General features: G+C 40.5%; 1 protein-coding gene across 6 annotated transcripts; it reads left to right on the plus strand.

The window, feature by feature from the left end:
• The first annotated feature begins 1108 nt into the window (after nt 1-1108).
• On the plus strand, nt 1109-13050 carry exd2 (exonuclease 3'-5' domain containing 2). 6 transcript variants are annotated; one of them, XM_084043974.1, is made up of 10 exons: nt 1109-1188; nt 2696-2743; nt 2832-3413; nt 3621-3877; nt 4005-4131; nt 7097-7410; nt 8033-8139; nt 8885-9020; nt 10499-10891; nt 11568-13050. In XM_084043974.1, exons 3-10 carry the CDS (start codon nt 2883-2885, stop codon nt 11782-11784), a joined length of 2082 nt encoding a protein of 693 aa, XP_083900100.1. In that variant the 5' UTR covers nt 1109-1188; nt 2696-2743; nt 2832-2882; the 3' UTR covers nt 11785-13050. The 6 variants fall into 6 exon arrangements, with proteins under 6 accessions (XP_083900100.1, XP_083900105.1, XP_083900101.1 ...); XM_084043979.1 differs by having other exon boundaries at nt 2832-3398; XM_084043975.1 differs by having other exon boundaries at nt 1140-1188; nt 2678-2743.
• The last annotated feature ends 3422 nt before the right edge of the window (nt 13051-16472 follow it).

Below are 16472 nucleotides of genomic sequence, written 5' to 3' on the forward strand. Positions count from 1 at the left end.
CTTGTTTGTTAGATTAAACAAGCAAGCAATTAAGCATTAAACAAGTGAGAGCTGTAGTATCGTGTGCGGACATACAAAAGCAAACATACACAAGTATTAAATATTTCAACTAAGGCAGGCCTATGGATCAAAGTTGCTCACTGCAGCATGGCCTGTCAGAGAGGATGATATATAACAGTATTTCTACTTATGTTATGAACAATAATATATATGCCTATACAATGTTGCCTTACATATTAAACCTAACGCCTACATCCGTCCACTCCCCAAACAACCCATTTGGTCCATCCATCCACCCGGTAACGGGATAGGTGGGCACCAAGGAAGAGTAAGTAAAGTAAAGCATACATGATTAGAACATGCTTAAATATTCGACCATTTAAGGTCTAATACTTCTACAATTGCTACAAAACCTGTATATCCAGTCATTTTGGGGCATAAACTAGAGGTTGAAGGATAAAACTAAGTCTGATAATGATGTACCATGCATGTTCACATCATGTATACTTTACATTACTTAAGACCACTTTTCAATGTTTTTTTATTGTTTTTACATTTTGGACGAAATAGCCCATTTTATATCGAGGTGCCCAGATGTCCCTAAGTGCCCACCTATTCTGTATCCACCCACCACCATCCATCCACTGGCGGCGCTATCTGCCCATCCCATTTCATCCAACGTTGCCATGTCGGCTTATTATAAGCGACTTTGGCCTTCTTTTTCTGTAAAGTTGCTTAGGATTTTTTGGGGCTTGTTTCTAAAGTGTACTTGTTTATTTGGGCTTGCTTCTTAATGTTCTAATTATTATTTAAACCAGTGGTTCTCAAATATGTTCATGAAAATGTTTTGTTCCATAGGGAGCATTTTATTTGTGCTGTTACCATGTTTCAAAAAATATTCTAAATGTTCCACATATTATTGAAAATAGCACAAATAGCAACAAGCTCGCTTGCTATATGTGATGCATATAGGTTTAAAAGTGCTCATGTGACCTACGTTGCTTCTTTTAGGCTTGTTTTCATAGACATGGTTCCTTATTCCTCTCACAACCTGGCAACACTGCATATAATCCCAGCATCATTATAAATACGGGCCAGAAGACATGGACGGGAGGACAGGCAGTGTGAGACAGTCAGACACTAACTGAGGGTGAGATCGGCGCTGTGCTGCAGGTGTGAAACGCAAAGGTAAGGTGTGAAATACATAAGTAATAAACGAACAGACGGCGTGTTTTAATGTTTCTAAGGGTTTTAAGGTGTGGAAACATATGAGGAATAATAACCGAACAGACAGTGTGTTTCTAAGGTTTTTAAGGTGAGAAATATGTAAGGAATAACCCAACAGACAGTGTGTTTGTCCGGTCTGTAAACCAAACCTACTGTGTGTATTCTCTCTGAGTCTGAACTCCCTGCACTGCCTGCAGCGTGTTGGTTAGCTTAGCAGTGTTGCCAGGTCTGCTTATTTTAAGCGACTTGGGGCTTGTTTTTCTGTAAAGATGCATGTAAATATTGGTGAGCTTGTTTCTAAAGTGTAGTTGCTTATTTGGGGCTTGTTTCCTAATGTTGTTTAAACCAGTGTTTCTAAAACATTTTCCACATTCCACATTTTTCCAAGTTTCTCTTGAAAATGTCAGATCTACAATGCAGATTGGCCGTTTTCAAATATTAAAAAAATGTTCTCATGCGGGCCAGTTGCTGCTTTTTGGGCTTGTTTTCATAGACCTGGTTGCTTATTTATTTCACAGAATATGGCAACGCTGCCCTGCAGTTCGTCAGTTAGCCTAGCTTAACCTCAGTGAGTGGCAGCAGTAGAACCTCGTATATCGACGTTAACTTGGAGTTGACACGCGTCCAGGTGACAACGAGATGGATGAAAGGATGGAATGAAGTCTGTGTGTAGTGTACGCTTTGTCCTCCGTGTCGATGATTACAAACGTTGTTATACCTACTCCTAACTGGCTAATGTTAGCAGCCACTAGGCTAACGTAAATAGATGAGAGTACCCCCCGTTGGGTTTGTATGGAGATGATGTTTTCAGTGTCAGCAGGTAGTCATTTTTTTCTCGTATAGCTTTAATAGTTTCAATGCTGTGATGTTTGATTTTAGTGTGTGTGTGTGTGTGTGTGTGTGTGTGTGTGTGTGTGTGTGTGTGTGTGTGTGTGTGTGTGTGTGTGTGTGTGTGTGTGTGTGTGTGTGTGTGTGTGTGTGTGTGTGTGTGTGTGTGTGTGTGTACTCAAGTACTGTATTTTTTACTTTACTGGAGCATTTCCAAATTTCAGTGCTTTTACACTCCATTACATCTCAGAGGAAACTATATACTACTAATTATTTGAAAACTTTAGTTACTAGTCACTATGTATATTTTGATTATTATTACAAAACAATACAGGCCATTTGAAAATGTATAAGCTCACAATGCTGCAACGCATTGTGAGCTTGTAGATCTGCCATTTTCAAAAGATTTGTGTACATTTGAAAACTTTTGAAATGGGACATTAAGCATAATGAGTACTTTCTACTTTTGGTACTTTAAGTACATTTGGATACTGATACCTTTGTACTTCTACTCAAGTCAATTTTGAATTCCGGACTTTTACTTTTGCAATATTGATAGTTTTACAGTATTGATTTGACTTAAGTAAAACAAAATTGTACTTTTCCCACCACTGTTTGACAGGATGTTTATGGTTTACAGGGGGATGCAGAAGCAGAATTACTAAGGAGCCCACTGACTAGGCAAAAGGTAGCGTTTTGGTGTTGATTGTAAGGCTCATCGCATGTTGATCTGGCCACCAATGGCAACGACACTCACAACTGTGTTACCATTCTAGGTTTGCAATTTTCCATCCTGCTCAAGAAGACAAATACCACTAAAAGCTGTGATGACACCACGAGGATCCCTAACCACCATTCTAACGACAATGCTAGGAGCCTCTTTGGGAGGCCTCATATTATGGCGGGTGTTTCGGACGCAGAGAAAGAAGCTGCCTCCCGTTCAGGAGGTAGCTCAACTTGTGTCGTGTCCTGTCAAAGAAGTTTATTTTGTGGAGTGTCAGTCTACACAAATAGAAGTTCAACCTGTGTCTACACAAACGGAAGTTCAACCTGTGTCTACACAAATGGAAGTTCAACCTGTGTCTTCATCAAGTCCTATCAAAAAAGATGAGGCCTTGGAGTGTCAGCCCACGCAAACACTACATTGCATTGAAAAGGAGATTGAAGCTGTTAAACAAACTGCAACTGCACAACTGTCCCCTTCTGTTCGGCTGCCATCTCCTGAGCAGCTGCTGGGGGTGAAGCCAGTGATGGTGCGCTCTGAAGAACAGTGGGACCAGCTGTGGCCCTCGCTGCAAAAGGAACTGTCACTCTTCCCAGTCCTCGGCCTCGACTGCGAATGGGTAAAGCACAACGGCGTAAGACATAAGCTTTTTGCATGAAGATGCTTGCCTTCTTGTTTTAATTTCTGTAGGTGCTTGTTTGGTGCTAGTTGTTGGCGGTTTTGTAAGCTCTTCCGTGTTATCTGACCGTGCAAATTACTAACTTCCTCATCTTCCTCTACATTTCTGTCATTGTATTAAAACATTTTTGTTGTATTTTTTTGTTTTGTTTTCCTGCACTAGGTTTCGGTAAACGGCAAAATCTCTGCAGTCTCCCTGCTGCAGATTGCGACCTACTCAGGGCTGTGTGTACTGGTGAGGCTGGTGTCCTTTCGTGGTGGCCAGCAGTCCTTCCCACTCAGCCTGATCGAAGTGCTCCGCGACCCCCATATCCTGAAGGTTGGCGTGGGCTGCTACGAAGACGGGAAGCGTCTGACCCGGGACTACGGCATGTCTTTGGGGTGCACGGTCGACCTGCGCTACCTTGCCTTAAGACAGAGGTACAGCACTGTTGTGACTCATTTCAGGTGTCGGGCTCCTCACTGTTCAAGGATGTGACTTTGAGTTTTATTTGATTTTTTCAGGTTTCAGGTGTGTGTTTCATTAACCCCCGTTTCCCTTTTGCAGACAAGTTACATTGAATAATGGCCTCAGTCTGCAGTCGCTGGCTGCAGATGTGTTGAATGTCTCTATGGACAAATCCCTGAAGTTGCGATGCAGTGACTGGGAGGCTGACCAGCTGACCCCGGAGCAGGTGTTTTGCTGTTCCATTGGTATTGTAACACAGGATGCTCGAAATGCATACTGTTCATTTATGTTCCCATCTAACAAGTTCATATTTAACCCATTCAATCTGGCTTCAGAAAACTGTTAGGATTTTAGAAGGCGTTTTTAAAATCGGCCTCGGGTCTAAATAGGTTAAGGGATGGATGTCTCAGCCAGTTGGTGCACTGACCATTATGCTCATTGTGAGTCATGAGGACCTGAGTTGGAATCCAACTGATTTCCCCTCTCGCTGCCCTGGGTTTCCCGTTTTTTTACACTCCTATCGTCAATATAGGTAGGGTTATGATGGCATGGAGTTAATGCCGCAGTGTAATGGCAACATGTCCCGCCGTTAACCACACTGCATTTGCAAGTATTTATTCATGCAAGTATTAGTATTTATTCATGCAAGTATTTATTGGACTTGGCCTGCAGTTTCTAAGTAAAACGAAAACGGTTATCGCTGTAGTCTTTCCAGGGCAGCATTGCTGGATAGACCTCTGGAATAATAAATGACCATATCGATACTGCATTAATTGAAATCCCACTAACCTGTAACCAAGTTGCTAGTGACTTCGCTTGCTATTGCTCATGGAATCCTATAATGTGATCTTAATTTTTTTTTTTATAACAATTCAATTTAATCAATTTAACAATTATTGCGTTTATGGTAAGCTTAAATTTCACCTGCACAACATGCACTTAAACGTTTTTTCAAAATGAATTAAAAAAATTTAGGCACGGCGATGGCTGATTGAAGTGTTAAATAGCTCTGTATACTGAAAGTACTCATTGATATGAGTGTTTGTTCAGTAACAGGAGTCTCCATGTCTACTGCTCTTTAGTAAACAGAAAATGCATTTCCAGGTTAGGATACTAATTTTAGAGAGGACTTGCACAGAATACAGATTGAACAAGTGAAATTGGAAGTGATGACACTAAGAAATGAGCATACTTTAAAATTGAAGCTGATAAATGGGTACTCTTTCCCACTTGGCTGAAAATGTTCAACCCACCTGAAAATGGATTTTCTGTTTAATAAGCTATGTTCAGATATGGATACCGTTGCATTTTCGGGAAACTATTTAACATAAGTGGAGAGCCGTACTCACATGCCCTATTTTCCTGTACGGTTTGTGTTATGTACCGTTCTCATTCTTGCTACTCACGTGAGATATTACTGTAAGCATGTGACATTCATAAGATGGCAAGGCACACAGTTGGACAGGTTTCAACAGTGGTTTATTTTCCCCAAGTGTCAATACAGTGGCATAAACAAAGGATACCAGACCTCTCCTTAGAGACTGGAGAACTCCTGAGAATCTGAGCGCCTCACTCAGCAGTAGTGATGTGTCGTTCATGATCGATTCGTTCAAAAGAACTAGTTAATTTGCCGTGAACGAGCTCGTTCACTTTCTGAAACTGCTACGTTCACGCGCAAGGTAAAAAAAAAAACGCTCCCGTGATGGTGTTTTACACACATTATAAAACATACATTAACCACTTTAGCCCTATTTTATACATAGGTTATTTGAAAATAGCAGATCTACAAGCTCACAACGGGTCGCAACGCGTCGCGGCGCGTTGTGAGTTTGTAGATCGGCTATTTTCAAATATCTTAGTACTTTTACTTTTTAGTACTTTAAGTATATTTTGATGCCAATGCTTTTGTACTTTTACTCGAGTAAATTTTGAACACTAGAAAATAGCACTACTGAACGAGAACGTGAACGAATCATTTGAACGAATCATTGCCGTGAACTAAATCGTTCGTTAACTGAAATGAACTTTTTTTTCCCACCACTACTCAGCAGACTGCCAGATAATGAACAGCTCACCCCTATATAGCCCCATGGCCCCTCCCACCAGACAGCACCAATTACTCAGGGTGATTCCTAATCACCCTGAGTAATCCTATCCTATCACTGCTGTTCACTTGCCATAAACGGACACCAAATACATTATGTACATTTCATTTAGGCTTGTAGATATTTACTTTTCAAAGTAATGTCCAGGGTTCCTCTTTAACACCTTGAAAACCTTGTCCACAGACAAGATGGATTGGCCCCAATTAGTGGTTGCAGGTGTGTTTCCTGTCAAACCTATAAAGAGGCCTCCACCCGATGCTGACTCTTTCAGGAACAAGTGCAGAGTTGGGTCAGAGAGATTTGTTTGTTAGTGTTTGAATAAAGAACCTTGTAAGTATATTTTGTTTCCGTTTGTCCACACAACCTAACAATTGGGCACCATTGATAGGCCATGTGTCACATTAATTCAATAGCATCCATCCAGCTGCAGGCTGGCAGACCTGCTGAATACAAGATCGATCGCCCCAAAACACGCTCGCCCCGAGTAAATTCCGGCGACCTCGTAATAGTCGCCACCAGGTATTCCTAAACGTAACCCCAGTAAAACTATGCCTAAACCAAACCGTGTTAAAGACCGTGCTGCCGGCAAGGTGTTCACACTTGCTTTCCGTAAAGAATGACTTAAGTCATTCATGTCCCAAGCAGGCATGAATGCTGAACCAAGATTGCCACCACTCAAAATTCAGTGCACTTTCACACATGACACCAAAATCAAATATGCCGACAACATTGCCTGCAAATCTTGTATATCTGAGCGGGGCTGTAGAGACAGGGAGACTCCTGTTGCTGAACGAACACTCTATAGCAATGAGTACTTTCAGAATATAGTGCTTTTACCTTTTTTAACAATTGGTTTTAACCCAAAAATATCACTTACCATACCTAAGGTGCATACGTACCCTATACCAGTCTCTGATGCTGCCTGACGGCGAGTCTCTGGTTCAATTCCTGATGACATGACAGCGGTAATGCAGTTGTTGCCCCAACAGTGATGTGTCCCTTCTGTCAAGAGATTGTTCCTGAAGGGAAATGAGTTTGTCAGCATCAGCTGACAACAGCAATATAACATTTTTATTGTTACTCTAGATGACATATGCAGCCAGAGATGCCCAGGTCTCCATTGCCCTGTTCTTCCATCTCCTGGGCCTTGATCCTGAAACCAGCTCCCCAACAACCACTGGGAGTACCTACTCTGAGCTGGCTGCCCGCTGCCAGGGCCTGATGGATGTGCCCTTCAGACACCGGATGGTTTTAGACGGAGAGGAGAAAATCGCAGATGGAGAGAGGAGACGGAGACTCCGAAAAACCATAAGTGATAGCCCAGAGTCTGGAGATCAGCAAGTCCCAGACCCTCGTAAAAACAATAAACGAAAGCCACTGGGTGTGGGCTATTCTGCCAGGTGAGAGAGTTTGTCTCTGTCCACACTATATTTTAAAAAACACCTTTTTTCTATGCATTTGGGCTTTTCATCCACATGTAAACGGGTTTTTGCCCCCTGAAAACTGACTTTTAGATGACTCCGGCCATGGTGAAGATTCTTAAAAACCCTTTATTTGCTTTGCTGTGTGGACAAGATCAATTGTTTGTTTTTGTCTGCCATCTCATGGTGTGCGCCAGATTTATTTCAGTCTTATCTCCTTAGCACAAAATATCTTCCTAATGTAAACAATGTATATACAGGACAAATCGGCTGCATAATTGCTGATCCCGATGACATAAAAGTAAAATGACGAGTGATATATTGGCGAGACCTATAATGATTGTTAAAATGATGAGCCCTCCAGTATCTCTGGAGGGCTAGATGGACCAAGGAATGGATGTGAGGCATGGCATGAAACCAAATAATTGAATCTTTGTTTGAAGTAAAAGAAAATTGACATATGATTGAATGATACTAAATGTTTTAATTGATCACAAAGCTTGGATCAGCCAAACAGAGGATATTGATAACACATTTTTATATGTCTGGTATCAATTTTCCTACCATGTACCCACTTTTTCTCTTCTGTGCTTCTGAACAGGAAATCTCCTCTGTATGACAACTGCTTCCTTCATGCCCCAGACGGCCAGCCCCTGTGTACCTGTGACAAAAAGAAAGCCACATGGTACCTGTCCAAAGGAATAGGAGGTATGCCAGTTAACAGGCATTAATTGCAAGTAAAACTCTCTTAAATGATGTAACTTTAAAATACCGGTGGTACTGCATATTTAGACCATTGACTATGAGTCACAGTATACTTGACGTTGGAGCCAACATTAATATTTTCCAAAATATACCATAGTTGTATCCGACAAGTTTCTTCCAAGTAAAACTTGCAATACTTGTTGTGTTTGGTATATGCATCTTTTATTCCAAGTCGTAACTGGCGAGACAATATTACTCGATTAGGCATTCATGTGGGGAACCGAAACAAAGCGGCGCCAACTGAAAACTGCTTTCTAGAAGGCGTGGCCTAGACCGGATCACACTGGTTAGCCTGGAGGCACTGTTGATGCCAGGTTAGTCTTGAACGAGAAAAACCTCCATACCTCCGTCACAAAATTCCACGGTGCTTTATGATCAAGTAAATTAACCATCAGTTCCAGTGCTGGCTGCAGCGTACACACAACTTGGCTAAAGTGAGTCGACTCGCCAAAACCTGAGTGAACCATGGTGGGCGGGGTCTAGCTTCCAGAACATAGAAGTGTTCTTCTGTGGCAGTATGAAATGCTATGCTATTGTGTGTCGGACGTTTTTTTTTTTTTTTTTCAGTTGGGGGAGCCCTACCGAAACAAACTGACTCATTATCTTAAACCATATTGTATATGTTGCACTCATTGTAAATGAACTAAGAGCCAAAATGTTCCATGAATGTATTGTCGTTGTGACCCAGAGCTCCTGAGTGAAGACCCCTTCATAGTACGGTTGCTGTTTGAACCCTCGGGACGTCCTGATTCTCATCAGGATTACTATCTCACAGCCAAGGAGAATCTCTGTGTTGTGTGTGGCAAAGCGGATTCGTACATTAGGTTAGTAGTGCTTTGACATTTACTCTTTTCCCAATTTTATTTGACTTGGAATTCCTTGCATTCTATAGATCAGGGGTGGGCAACCTATTCTTGCATGAGATTTACATTTTCCAAGACTGGTGAGATGAGATCTACCATCACCAAACAAGTGAAAACCCCCACTGCTTTTGTCTTATTCTAGGCTGCTGATTATTATAATTGTATATTATACAATTATTCTAATATAACTAGACCGGTGCCCGTCTACTCGGGAACGTATGCCCCACCTGGGAATGCAGTACCCATTGAGTACCTGTTGTACCCATTTGTCTGTCTGTGTGCCCACTCCAGAGTGTAACCTTTATTTAAACTTGGAGTACAATTGAGGGGCAGGTGTAAGGAAATATGCTCATTGGCACATCATATACGCCTGAAAAAATTGTTACTTACAAGTGCTGCATTTTGAATTTGTAGCTTGAAGAGTGCTGTTAATGATGGGAGTTATTGTTAACATTGCCAGAAATGTTCAGGTACATGCTGTAACATTTATTGAATATGGTCAAAACACAAACAAACACGATATGTAAAAAACATTGGCATGGCATTGGTCCTTTAAAGTTGGCATGGTAGCTGCAGGCTGTAATTCTCAAAGAGTCCACAAGGTGGTCACCTGTCACTATTGATCGGTACTTGGCCTGAAAGCCAAGTGAGAAGACTCTTGCTCACAATTGGAACATAACCCACAATTGGAACATAACCTTTCACAATCAGTATTCTCCTGCACGGTGCTTGCTGCTGAACGAACTTTACCAACCTGCTTTGTCAAAAAGCACATTGGTGTTTCTGGTAGAGATTTCAGTTTGTCCATCTTCATTTCTTCATTTCAATGTCGACTGGAAAAATCTGAAGTGAAACAAAGTGTCATTACAAGCTCCCTTTCTTTGACATCGCTGCGCAGTTGCTGATCTGACAAATACGTTTGTGTGATGGATAAAAGTATCTTCCTTGGATTGTCTTTTGTCTCATGGCGTCTCTTCCTGAACTAATTCTCAATACTGTTGTCTCTTCTAATTCTAATGTGGTTCAAAAGTAGTAGTAGCCTAGAACTAAACGGATAACTCACTTAGACCATTGATATGCTGCCAGGGTGTGGTAATTCACGCTGCGCCACTCCCAGATGAGATTCATTGGGGGTCGTCATTGGACAGCTGACGGTATGAGGGAATGTTTTCAAATTGCTCCGATCAACCAAAAAGCCCCTTGGCATTGACCGATCGATCTTAACATGGTTGCCCAAGTGCTATAAATGTTAATTTGGTGAAAGTTCATCAAGAGTCCTTCTAAAATATAGATGTTTTATCACTTAGTTCCACAAGCACTAACCACCTTTTTAAAACATAATTTATTTTTGAACTTCTTGCAAAGTGTTTTTCAGTCATCCACCAGACGCATAGTTCCACTCGATAAACCGAATCTCCTTAATGTGTATTGTCCTATAGGAAAAACATTGTGCCACATGAGTACAGGCGTCATTTCCCCACAGAGATGAAGGACCACAACTCTCATGACATCCTGCTGCTGTGCACCGCCTGCCATGCCGCCTCCAACGTCCACGACGGCATGCTCAAGCAGCAGCTGGCTGATGAGTACGGCGCGCCCCAGGGGTGCGAGGAGGGAGTGCGCGTGCTGGAGAACTCGGACCGGCGGCGCGTTCGCTCTGCTGCTCGGGCCCTTCTCACTGCCAGGGACAGCCTGCCGGAGAACCGACGCGAGGAGCTGGAGGCTGTCGTTAGAGGGTTTTATAGCGATGTTGAGTCTGAGGCAGAAAGTGTGCAGAGTGAGGCGGCACTCAGTCCAGAGGCGCTGCAGACAGCTTCAGGCCTTGAGACCAGGTGAGACCCAGCTGGACCCGGTCTACATTCCCAGTAGGGCAGCAAATGTTTTTTAAATCTATAGATCTGCTAGGTTAGGGTAAAATAATTGTTACTGGAGAAACCTAACAAATTGTATATATAAATGAATAAAGTCTAGTATCCAAGAATGCTTTTTTTTAACCACCACATCCTGGCACTAAAGTCATCACTTGGGCCAAAGCAAGGATGCATGTGCAATCAAAATGTACACATTAAAAAGGATGCGCTGGGGAAAAAATTACTGTACCATGTTCTGTTTTATAAAGAAACTTTTTTTGTAACTAGTAGTTTATAGTGTAAAATAGTCCAGGCCAGGGAGCAGTCATATTTTTGCATTGGGATCCATTACCGTGTTTTCGAGTCAATTGGTACTTGGTCCACAATGCCAGACGCGATCCAAAGATTTGCTGCTCCATTCACTTCCCTGTTAAAATATTAGGGAAATATTCTGTATCTCGCCTCCTGTGTTTTACTATGTATTTTTGGCAAAACATGCTATTTTCAACTTGCCGCAACTATGGAACGGATTACCACGATCAGATTTTTTTTCCCCCAAAATTCTACGAGACCCCTGTGCGTGTCCATGGAAACGCACATAGAGACACTGCTTGTTGGTTAATCTTGTGGCTTTTTTTCTTTCCCTACATCTATAAAGGATTTTCAACGAGGCCTATGTGCCCCATGGGCTGAAGGTGGTGCGTACCAACGCAGAGACTGGCCTGCGTGGCCTGATGGAGCTGGAGCGTCGATGGAGACAACATTTCCTCACCACCATGAAGCCCCGCCACCTGCCCCCCCTTTGGTCTGTCGACCACAACCACAGCAAGTTCCTGTTCAAGTACGGAGAGGACCTCGCGATCCAGCTCAACTGAACCAACAGCTACCCTGGCACAGGGTGAGGAAATGTTGACTTGCTCATTCACAAGTCTGAAAGGATTGACCCCCCCCAAAATGAAATAATATACCCCGGTGTCTGAATGAACTCTAGTCTACCACCCTGGGGTTTGAATGAACTTGAACCAGAGACCAGCTGGCCCAAAACCCAAGAACAAGGAGATTAAGAGGAACGCCAGCCACTTAACTTATTAAGAACACTAACTCCACAACATCATGTTGTAAATAAATGTGATTATACGTGGACACTTATTTTTGTATTTAAAAAGGAAAAGGGGGGAAAAAAAGAACAAAAAAAACAAAAGGTTATAGAATAAGATTATTTTAGAATTTGCTGCAGCCAGCTCTGGAATATCTCCCGAAATTATAGTTCCCCATGCAGATTTGCGGCCCTAAAACTATTGTTAAAAATATGTTTGCAAATTTGTTTGCTTTGCAGAGAAAATAATATCTTCAGTTTGTGAACTCCCCCGGTGTTTCATTCTGTCAACTTCCCCTTTGTTTCAGTCTGTCTTATGACAAGAGATCAGGATTTGGGTTTACGAAGGCGTCTTGAGAGTTAAGTTTATCTCCTATATAGCTTCCTATATTCAAAAGTTGTGAACTTGGACTCAAAAGGCTTCTGAGAATCCCTACCTGTGATGATATGAATTAAATTCTGATGATTATCATCCATTATCAGGATGTATTTGGAAGGGGAGAGAAATCGGAGCTGAGAAAAGTTGACGCAGAGAAAAGTTAAATGAATGGAAACTAAAAAACACTCTGAACTGTCACGTCAACATGTCTTGCATCTGGTCCCCTCTTCAGTTAGGACACCTCAATGGCACGTGTTTTAGTGTGCCTCTTAACCCCCTAACATGATGAGACTTGACACAGAATCAGAACATGAGCTCATTGCTATTTCTTTTTTTTTTACTAGCACCATTCCAACTATTTTAGAATTTTTACCATGTCATAAGCTTATCTGTCTTTACTTGAATTTGACAATAATAAGAAAATATGCCAATTCATTATATTTGTTTTCAAAAACTAGCCTAATTATGACAATGGCCTTAAAACCAAAACCCTCTTTTGGCAGTGCATAGTTAATTCATGTTTGAGCATGGCTGCATTTATTTATACTAAAACTTTAAATGATCAAACCAGCAGATTTCTGTTATTTGTATTTGTCCTGATCAAACCCTTGGTTCACCGTTTGTTCCCTTTAATTAAAAGTGAAATAAAGTAATATTTGTATTCTCCAGTGCAAATGTTTGTAATCCATTCATTGTGGAGGGTGAGAGGCAACAACGACTACAAAACATTTTCAGTTGTTTTATTTCTTACAAAATCACAGTTTAATAAATAGTCTGTAAAAATGAGTACAAAAGTGTTTAGTTAACATTTTATATATGAATCACTCATGACATTCAGGTCAAAGGAGTGTTGAGTTGGATTATGTTTTTTCTTCTTGTTTACAATCTAGTTTTGCTGAATTAAGGCCTCTTGATTTTGGCATCAGAACAATCTGTTAGACAAATGATTTCTGGTTTCTGAAGTTGTTTACAACATGGGCTCCCCTGGTTTCACAGTCCAGTCAGAAACTAAACATTTTAAACACAATGCAAAATGGCTCAACATGCAGATGTGACTTCTGTATCAGCATGTTTCAATAATGACCAGTGTTTTACACTGCAGACATGAAAATGAGAATGGCACATGAGGCTGCTTCAGTAAAGGGAACTTTAAGCAAATGTATTTTTAGGTTGTCAGCTGTATGATAATGATGGATTGCATTTTCATTGGCCTTGAACATTCAGGATTTGCATTAAGGGTGGCTGTGTCTTGAGAGAAACTTCTCAGAATAACAACCTAAAAATCCATTTACTTCAGTATTGCCTTTAACGAAGCATATGGTGACAAGGGGTGCAACCCCCCTGTGCTGACATCTTTACTGCATTAGACCTTAAACCCCGCTTAGGGTGGACGCACACTTCAACATTACATTTTTCAGTTAATTTGGCTATCAACTATGCTGCAGATTAGCGTGGAGCTGATTCTGGGCAGGATTCTACTAGTGTGTCCACCCTGGCTGCTGGGGTTTCAACAATTCTCAACGCTAAATTACTGCATATAACAACTTTTGTTCATTCCAGTTGAAGACTTTTTTTTTACTACAAAAAAGAAAAGACAAATTGCTATTCAAGAAACGAAGGCCTTTTTCATATAGCACCTGATCTCTCAAAGGATTCCTAGATGGACAGTTTGAAATGTCACATTTTGAAAGAATAGTTACAATATGTCAGATTAAGTCTGAAGAGAATTATACCAAAATATTGTTTACATATTCATTTTGGTAGAGATAAAAAGAATTACCTGAAGTTTAAATAGCTTTACAAAATAGAGGATCCCTTCTGTAAAAGTCAACTTTTTAACCAAGACTTTAAGTTGTGGTCCTTTTAAAAAGTACCATAATCTGCTTTAAATGTTCAATCATGTCAAGAGAATCTAGCTGTGATTTTAAAATAGTAGGTGGTCTCATTTTGGAATGAAACACTTCATTAGAAAACGTTATATTCAACAATTAGTCAAAGCTGCTTTGCAGTATCCACTTGTTTCCTTAAATGTACACTCAATTAAAATAAGGCATATCCTAAGTATCATTCCTAATTAGTAGTCAAACGTTGACCCACAACAATATCTCCAAAACCAAAATTTTGAAGCAGATTTGAAATTCATATTAAATAAATAAAATGACATCATTATTGACCTTCAAGATGGACTTCCATTAACGGCAAACATTTCATACACGTTTCTTAAGGGAGCATGAAACAAATCATGGTATTGTTATGGCCTTACGTGCTCTCTTGTCTTGTGGACAATTTACAAACATTTAGTGAACATAATTAATATTTCCACACAGAAGAATATAAAGATTGTCACATTAACATAAAATGTTGCAAATGATCACATTGCTTCACAACTGTGGCTTGGAAAACAACCTTCAGTTATAAGTACAATTGGCAATGAACAAAATGCAAATAATTAAAAACAAAGCACAACCTCAGAATGTGGTTGTCAAGCTGATGATTCATCATTTTTTTGGTCTAAGGCTGTGACATGGTGCAGTCAAAGTGAAGCTCTAATGCTGCTGTCAAGGAAAAACTAACTTTTGCTAAATAAATTTCACATTTTTTTAAGTAAGTTTCAAGACGCTTGAATCCTTCAAATCTGTTAAAACCTATTGTATCATTTAAAAAAATGTATAATTTAAAAAATATATCATTTAAAATAATGCATGGCAATCAAAGAGATAAAATATATTGTGCACACTTGTGCACTAAATCATGAAATATCAAGGAGAATCCAAGGGCCCTGAGCTGACAGGGGTACCCAAAGATGTCATGATTTATACATTTTCTTATTCAATAAATATTAAATATGTGGAATATGCTGGCTTGGGTCCTAGAAATGTAAAGGTAGCCTAATCCCACCAGATATCTTTCCAGATACTGTATATGGTCTATGTTGGCAACATTAAGCAGGACAGGCAAAGATCTCCCCTTCTACTGCACCACCACTCCTAACAACCCTATCTCCTTATTATTGCTTGCATCTTAATACATATGGGAACTGCTGTTGTCTTTGAAGGCAGACAGAAAGACTATAAATATATCTCACAGTCAGACTCCAGCATGGGTGATAAAAATTACTCAAAGAAACTATGTGCGGCTATTTGTCAATATTTTGGGTTATTCTTTTTTTTTTTTTTTTTTTATCTGGACAGGCTCAGGTTTATGTAATAGGTAAGAGAGACACAACATACCAATGTTTATTTTGCTGGTGTATTCAGGATGTAGCAGGTCGCAAATTCTTTGGGGTTTGTTTGATAAGCAAAGATGGAGCCTGCCAGATTTCATGTTACTGTCCAGACACAGAATGCGAAGTTTCACAAAAGCAATGAGATGCTCAATCTCAAACAAACGGTAGCCTCAAACCCCCGGCCACTTATATCCAGGCACACAAAGTAAAATTAAGGAAATTCAGACATATATCCAATGCATCCATTCATTCATACGCTTGCAGCAAATATACACAACCTTGCCTGCCTTTCTCAACTGGACCAATACAACTCAATGCATCTTAAAACCCATTGGCGCAGATTATCAAAATAAATACCCTGGAAGCTTGGCACTGAGCAAAGGAAAAGTTTCACATTTGAAAGGAATCTTATAGAAAACTATTGAATAATCTCAGTCTACTCCACATGTACCATTTGTCCTCACTATTACTTATATACTATATGCTGATGAAGGTAACACCAGTGTGTGTCGTAAACCTCAGAATGACCTTAAAACTACCACTGAAACAGTATAGCTCCTATTCAAATAGATTTTTTTTCCACAAACATGTACATCAAAATGAAGTATCTAACATCTATGGGACTAATACTGTAGATAAATAGTGCTGTTTGTCTGGTATGCATCTCTTTTTAGTGCCTCTTTTCTTTTTCCTATACCCCTACCTACTTCCTGTCCTGACACTATCAGTTCCCTTGAAAGGTGACCTCAGATGCCCACAGAACATAATCTCTTTTAAACCACTCAAACCTTTGCCGTTTTGGTTCTTGGGAGCAGATGGCAGGTTTGTCAAACTTCCATGCTTATCAGGAAGCCTTCCTTCT

The sequence above is a fragment of the Gymnoscopelus microlampas genome (assembly GCF_963454915.1).
Source record: "Gymnoscopelus microlampas genome assembly, chromosome: 20".
Taxonomy (NCBI): Eukaryota; Metazoa; Chordata; class Actinopteri; order Myctophiformes; family Myctophidae; genus Gymnoscopelus; species Gymnoscopelus microlampas.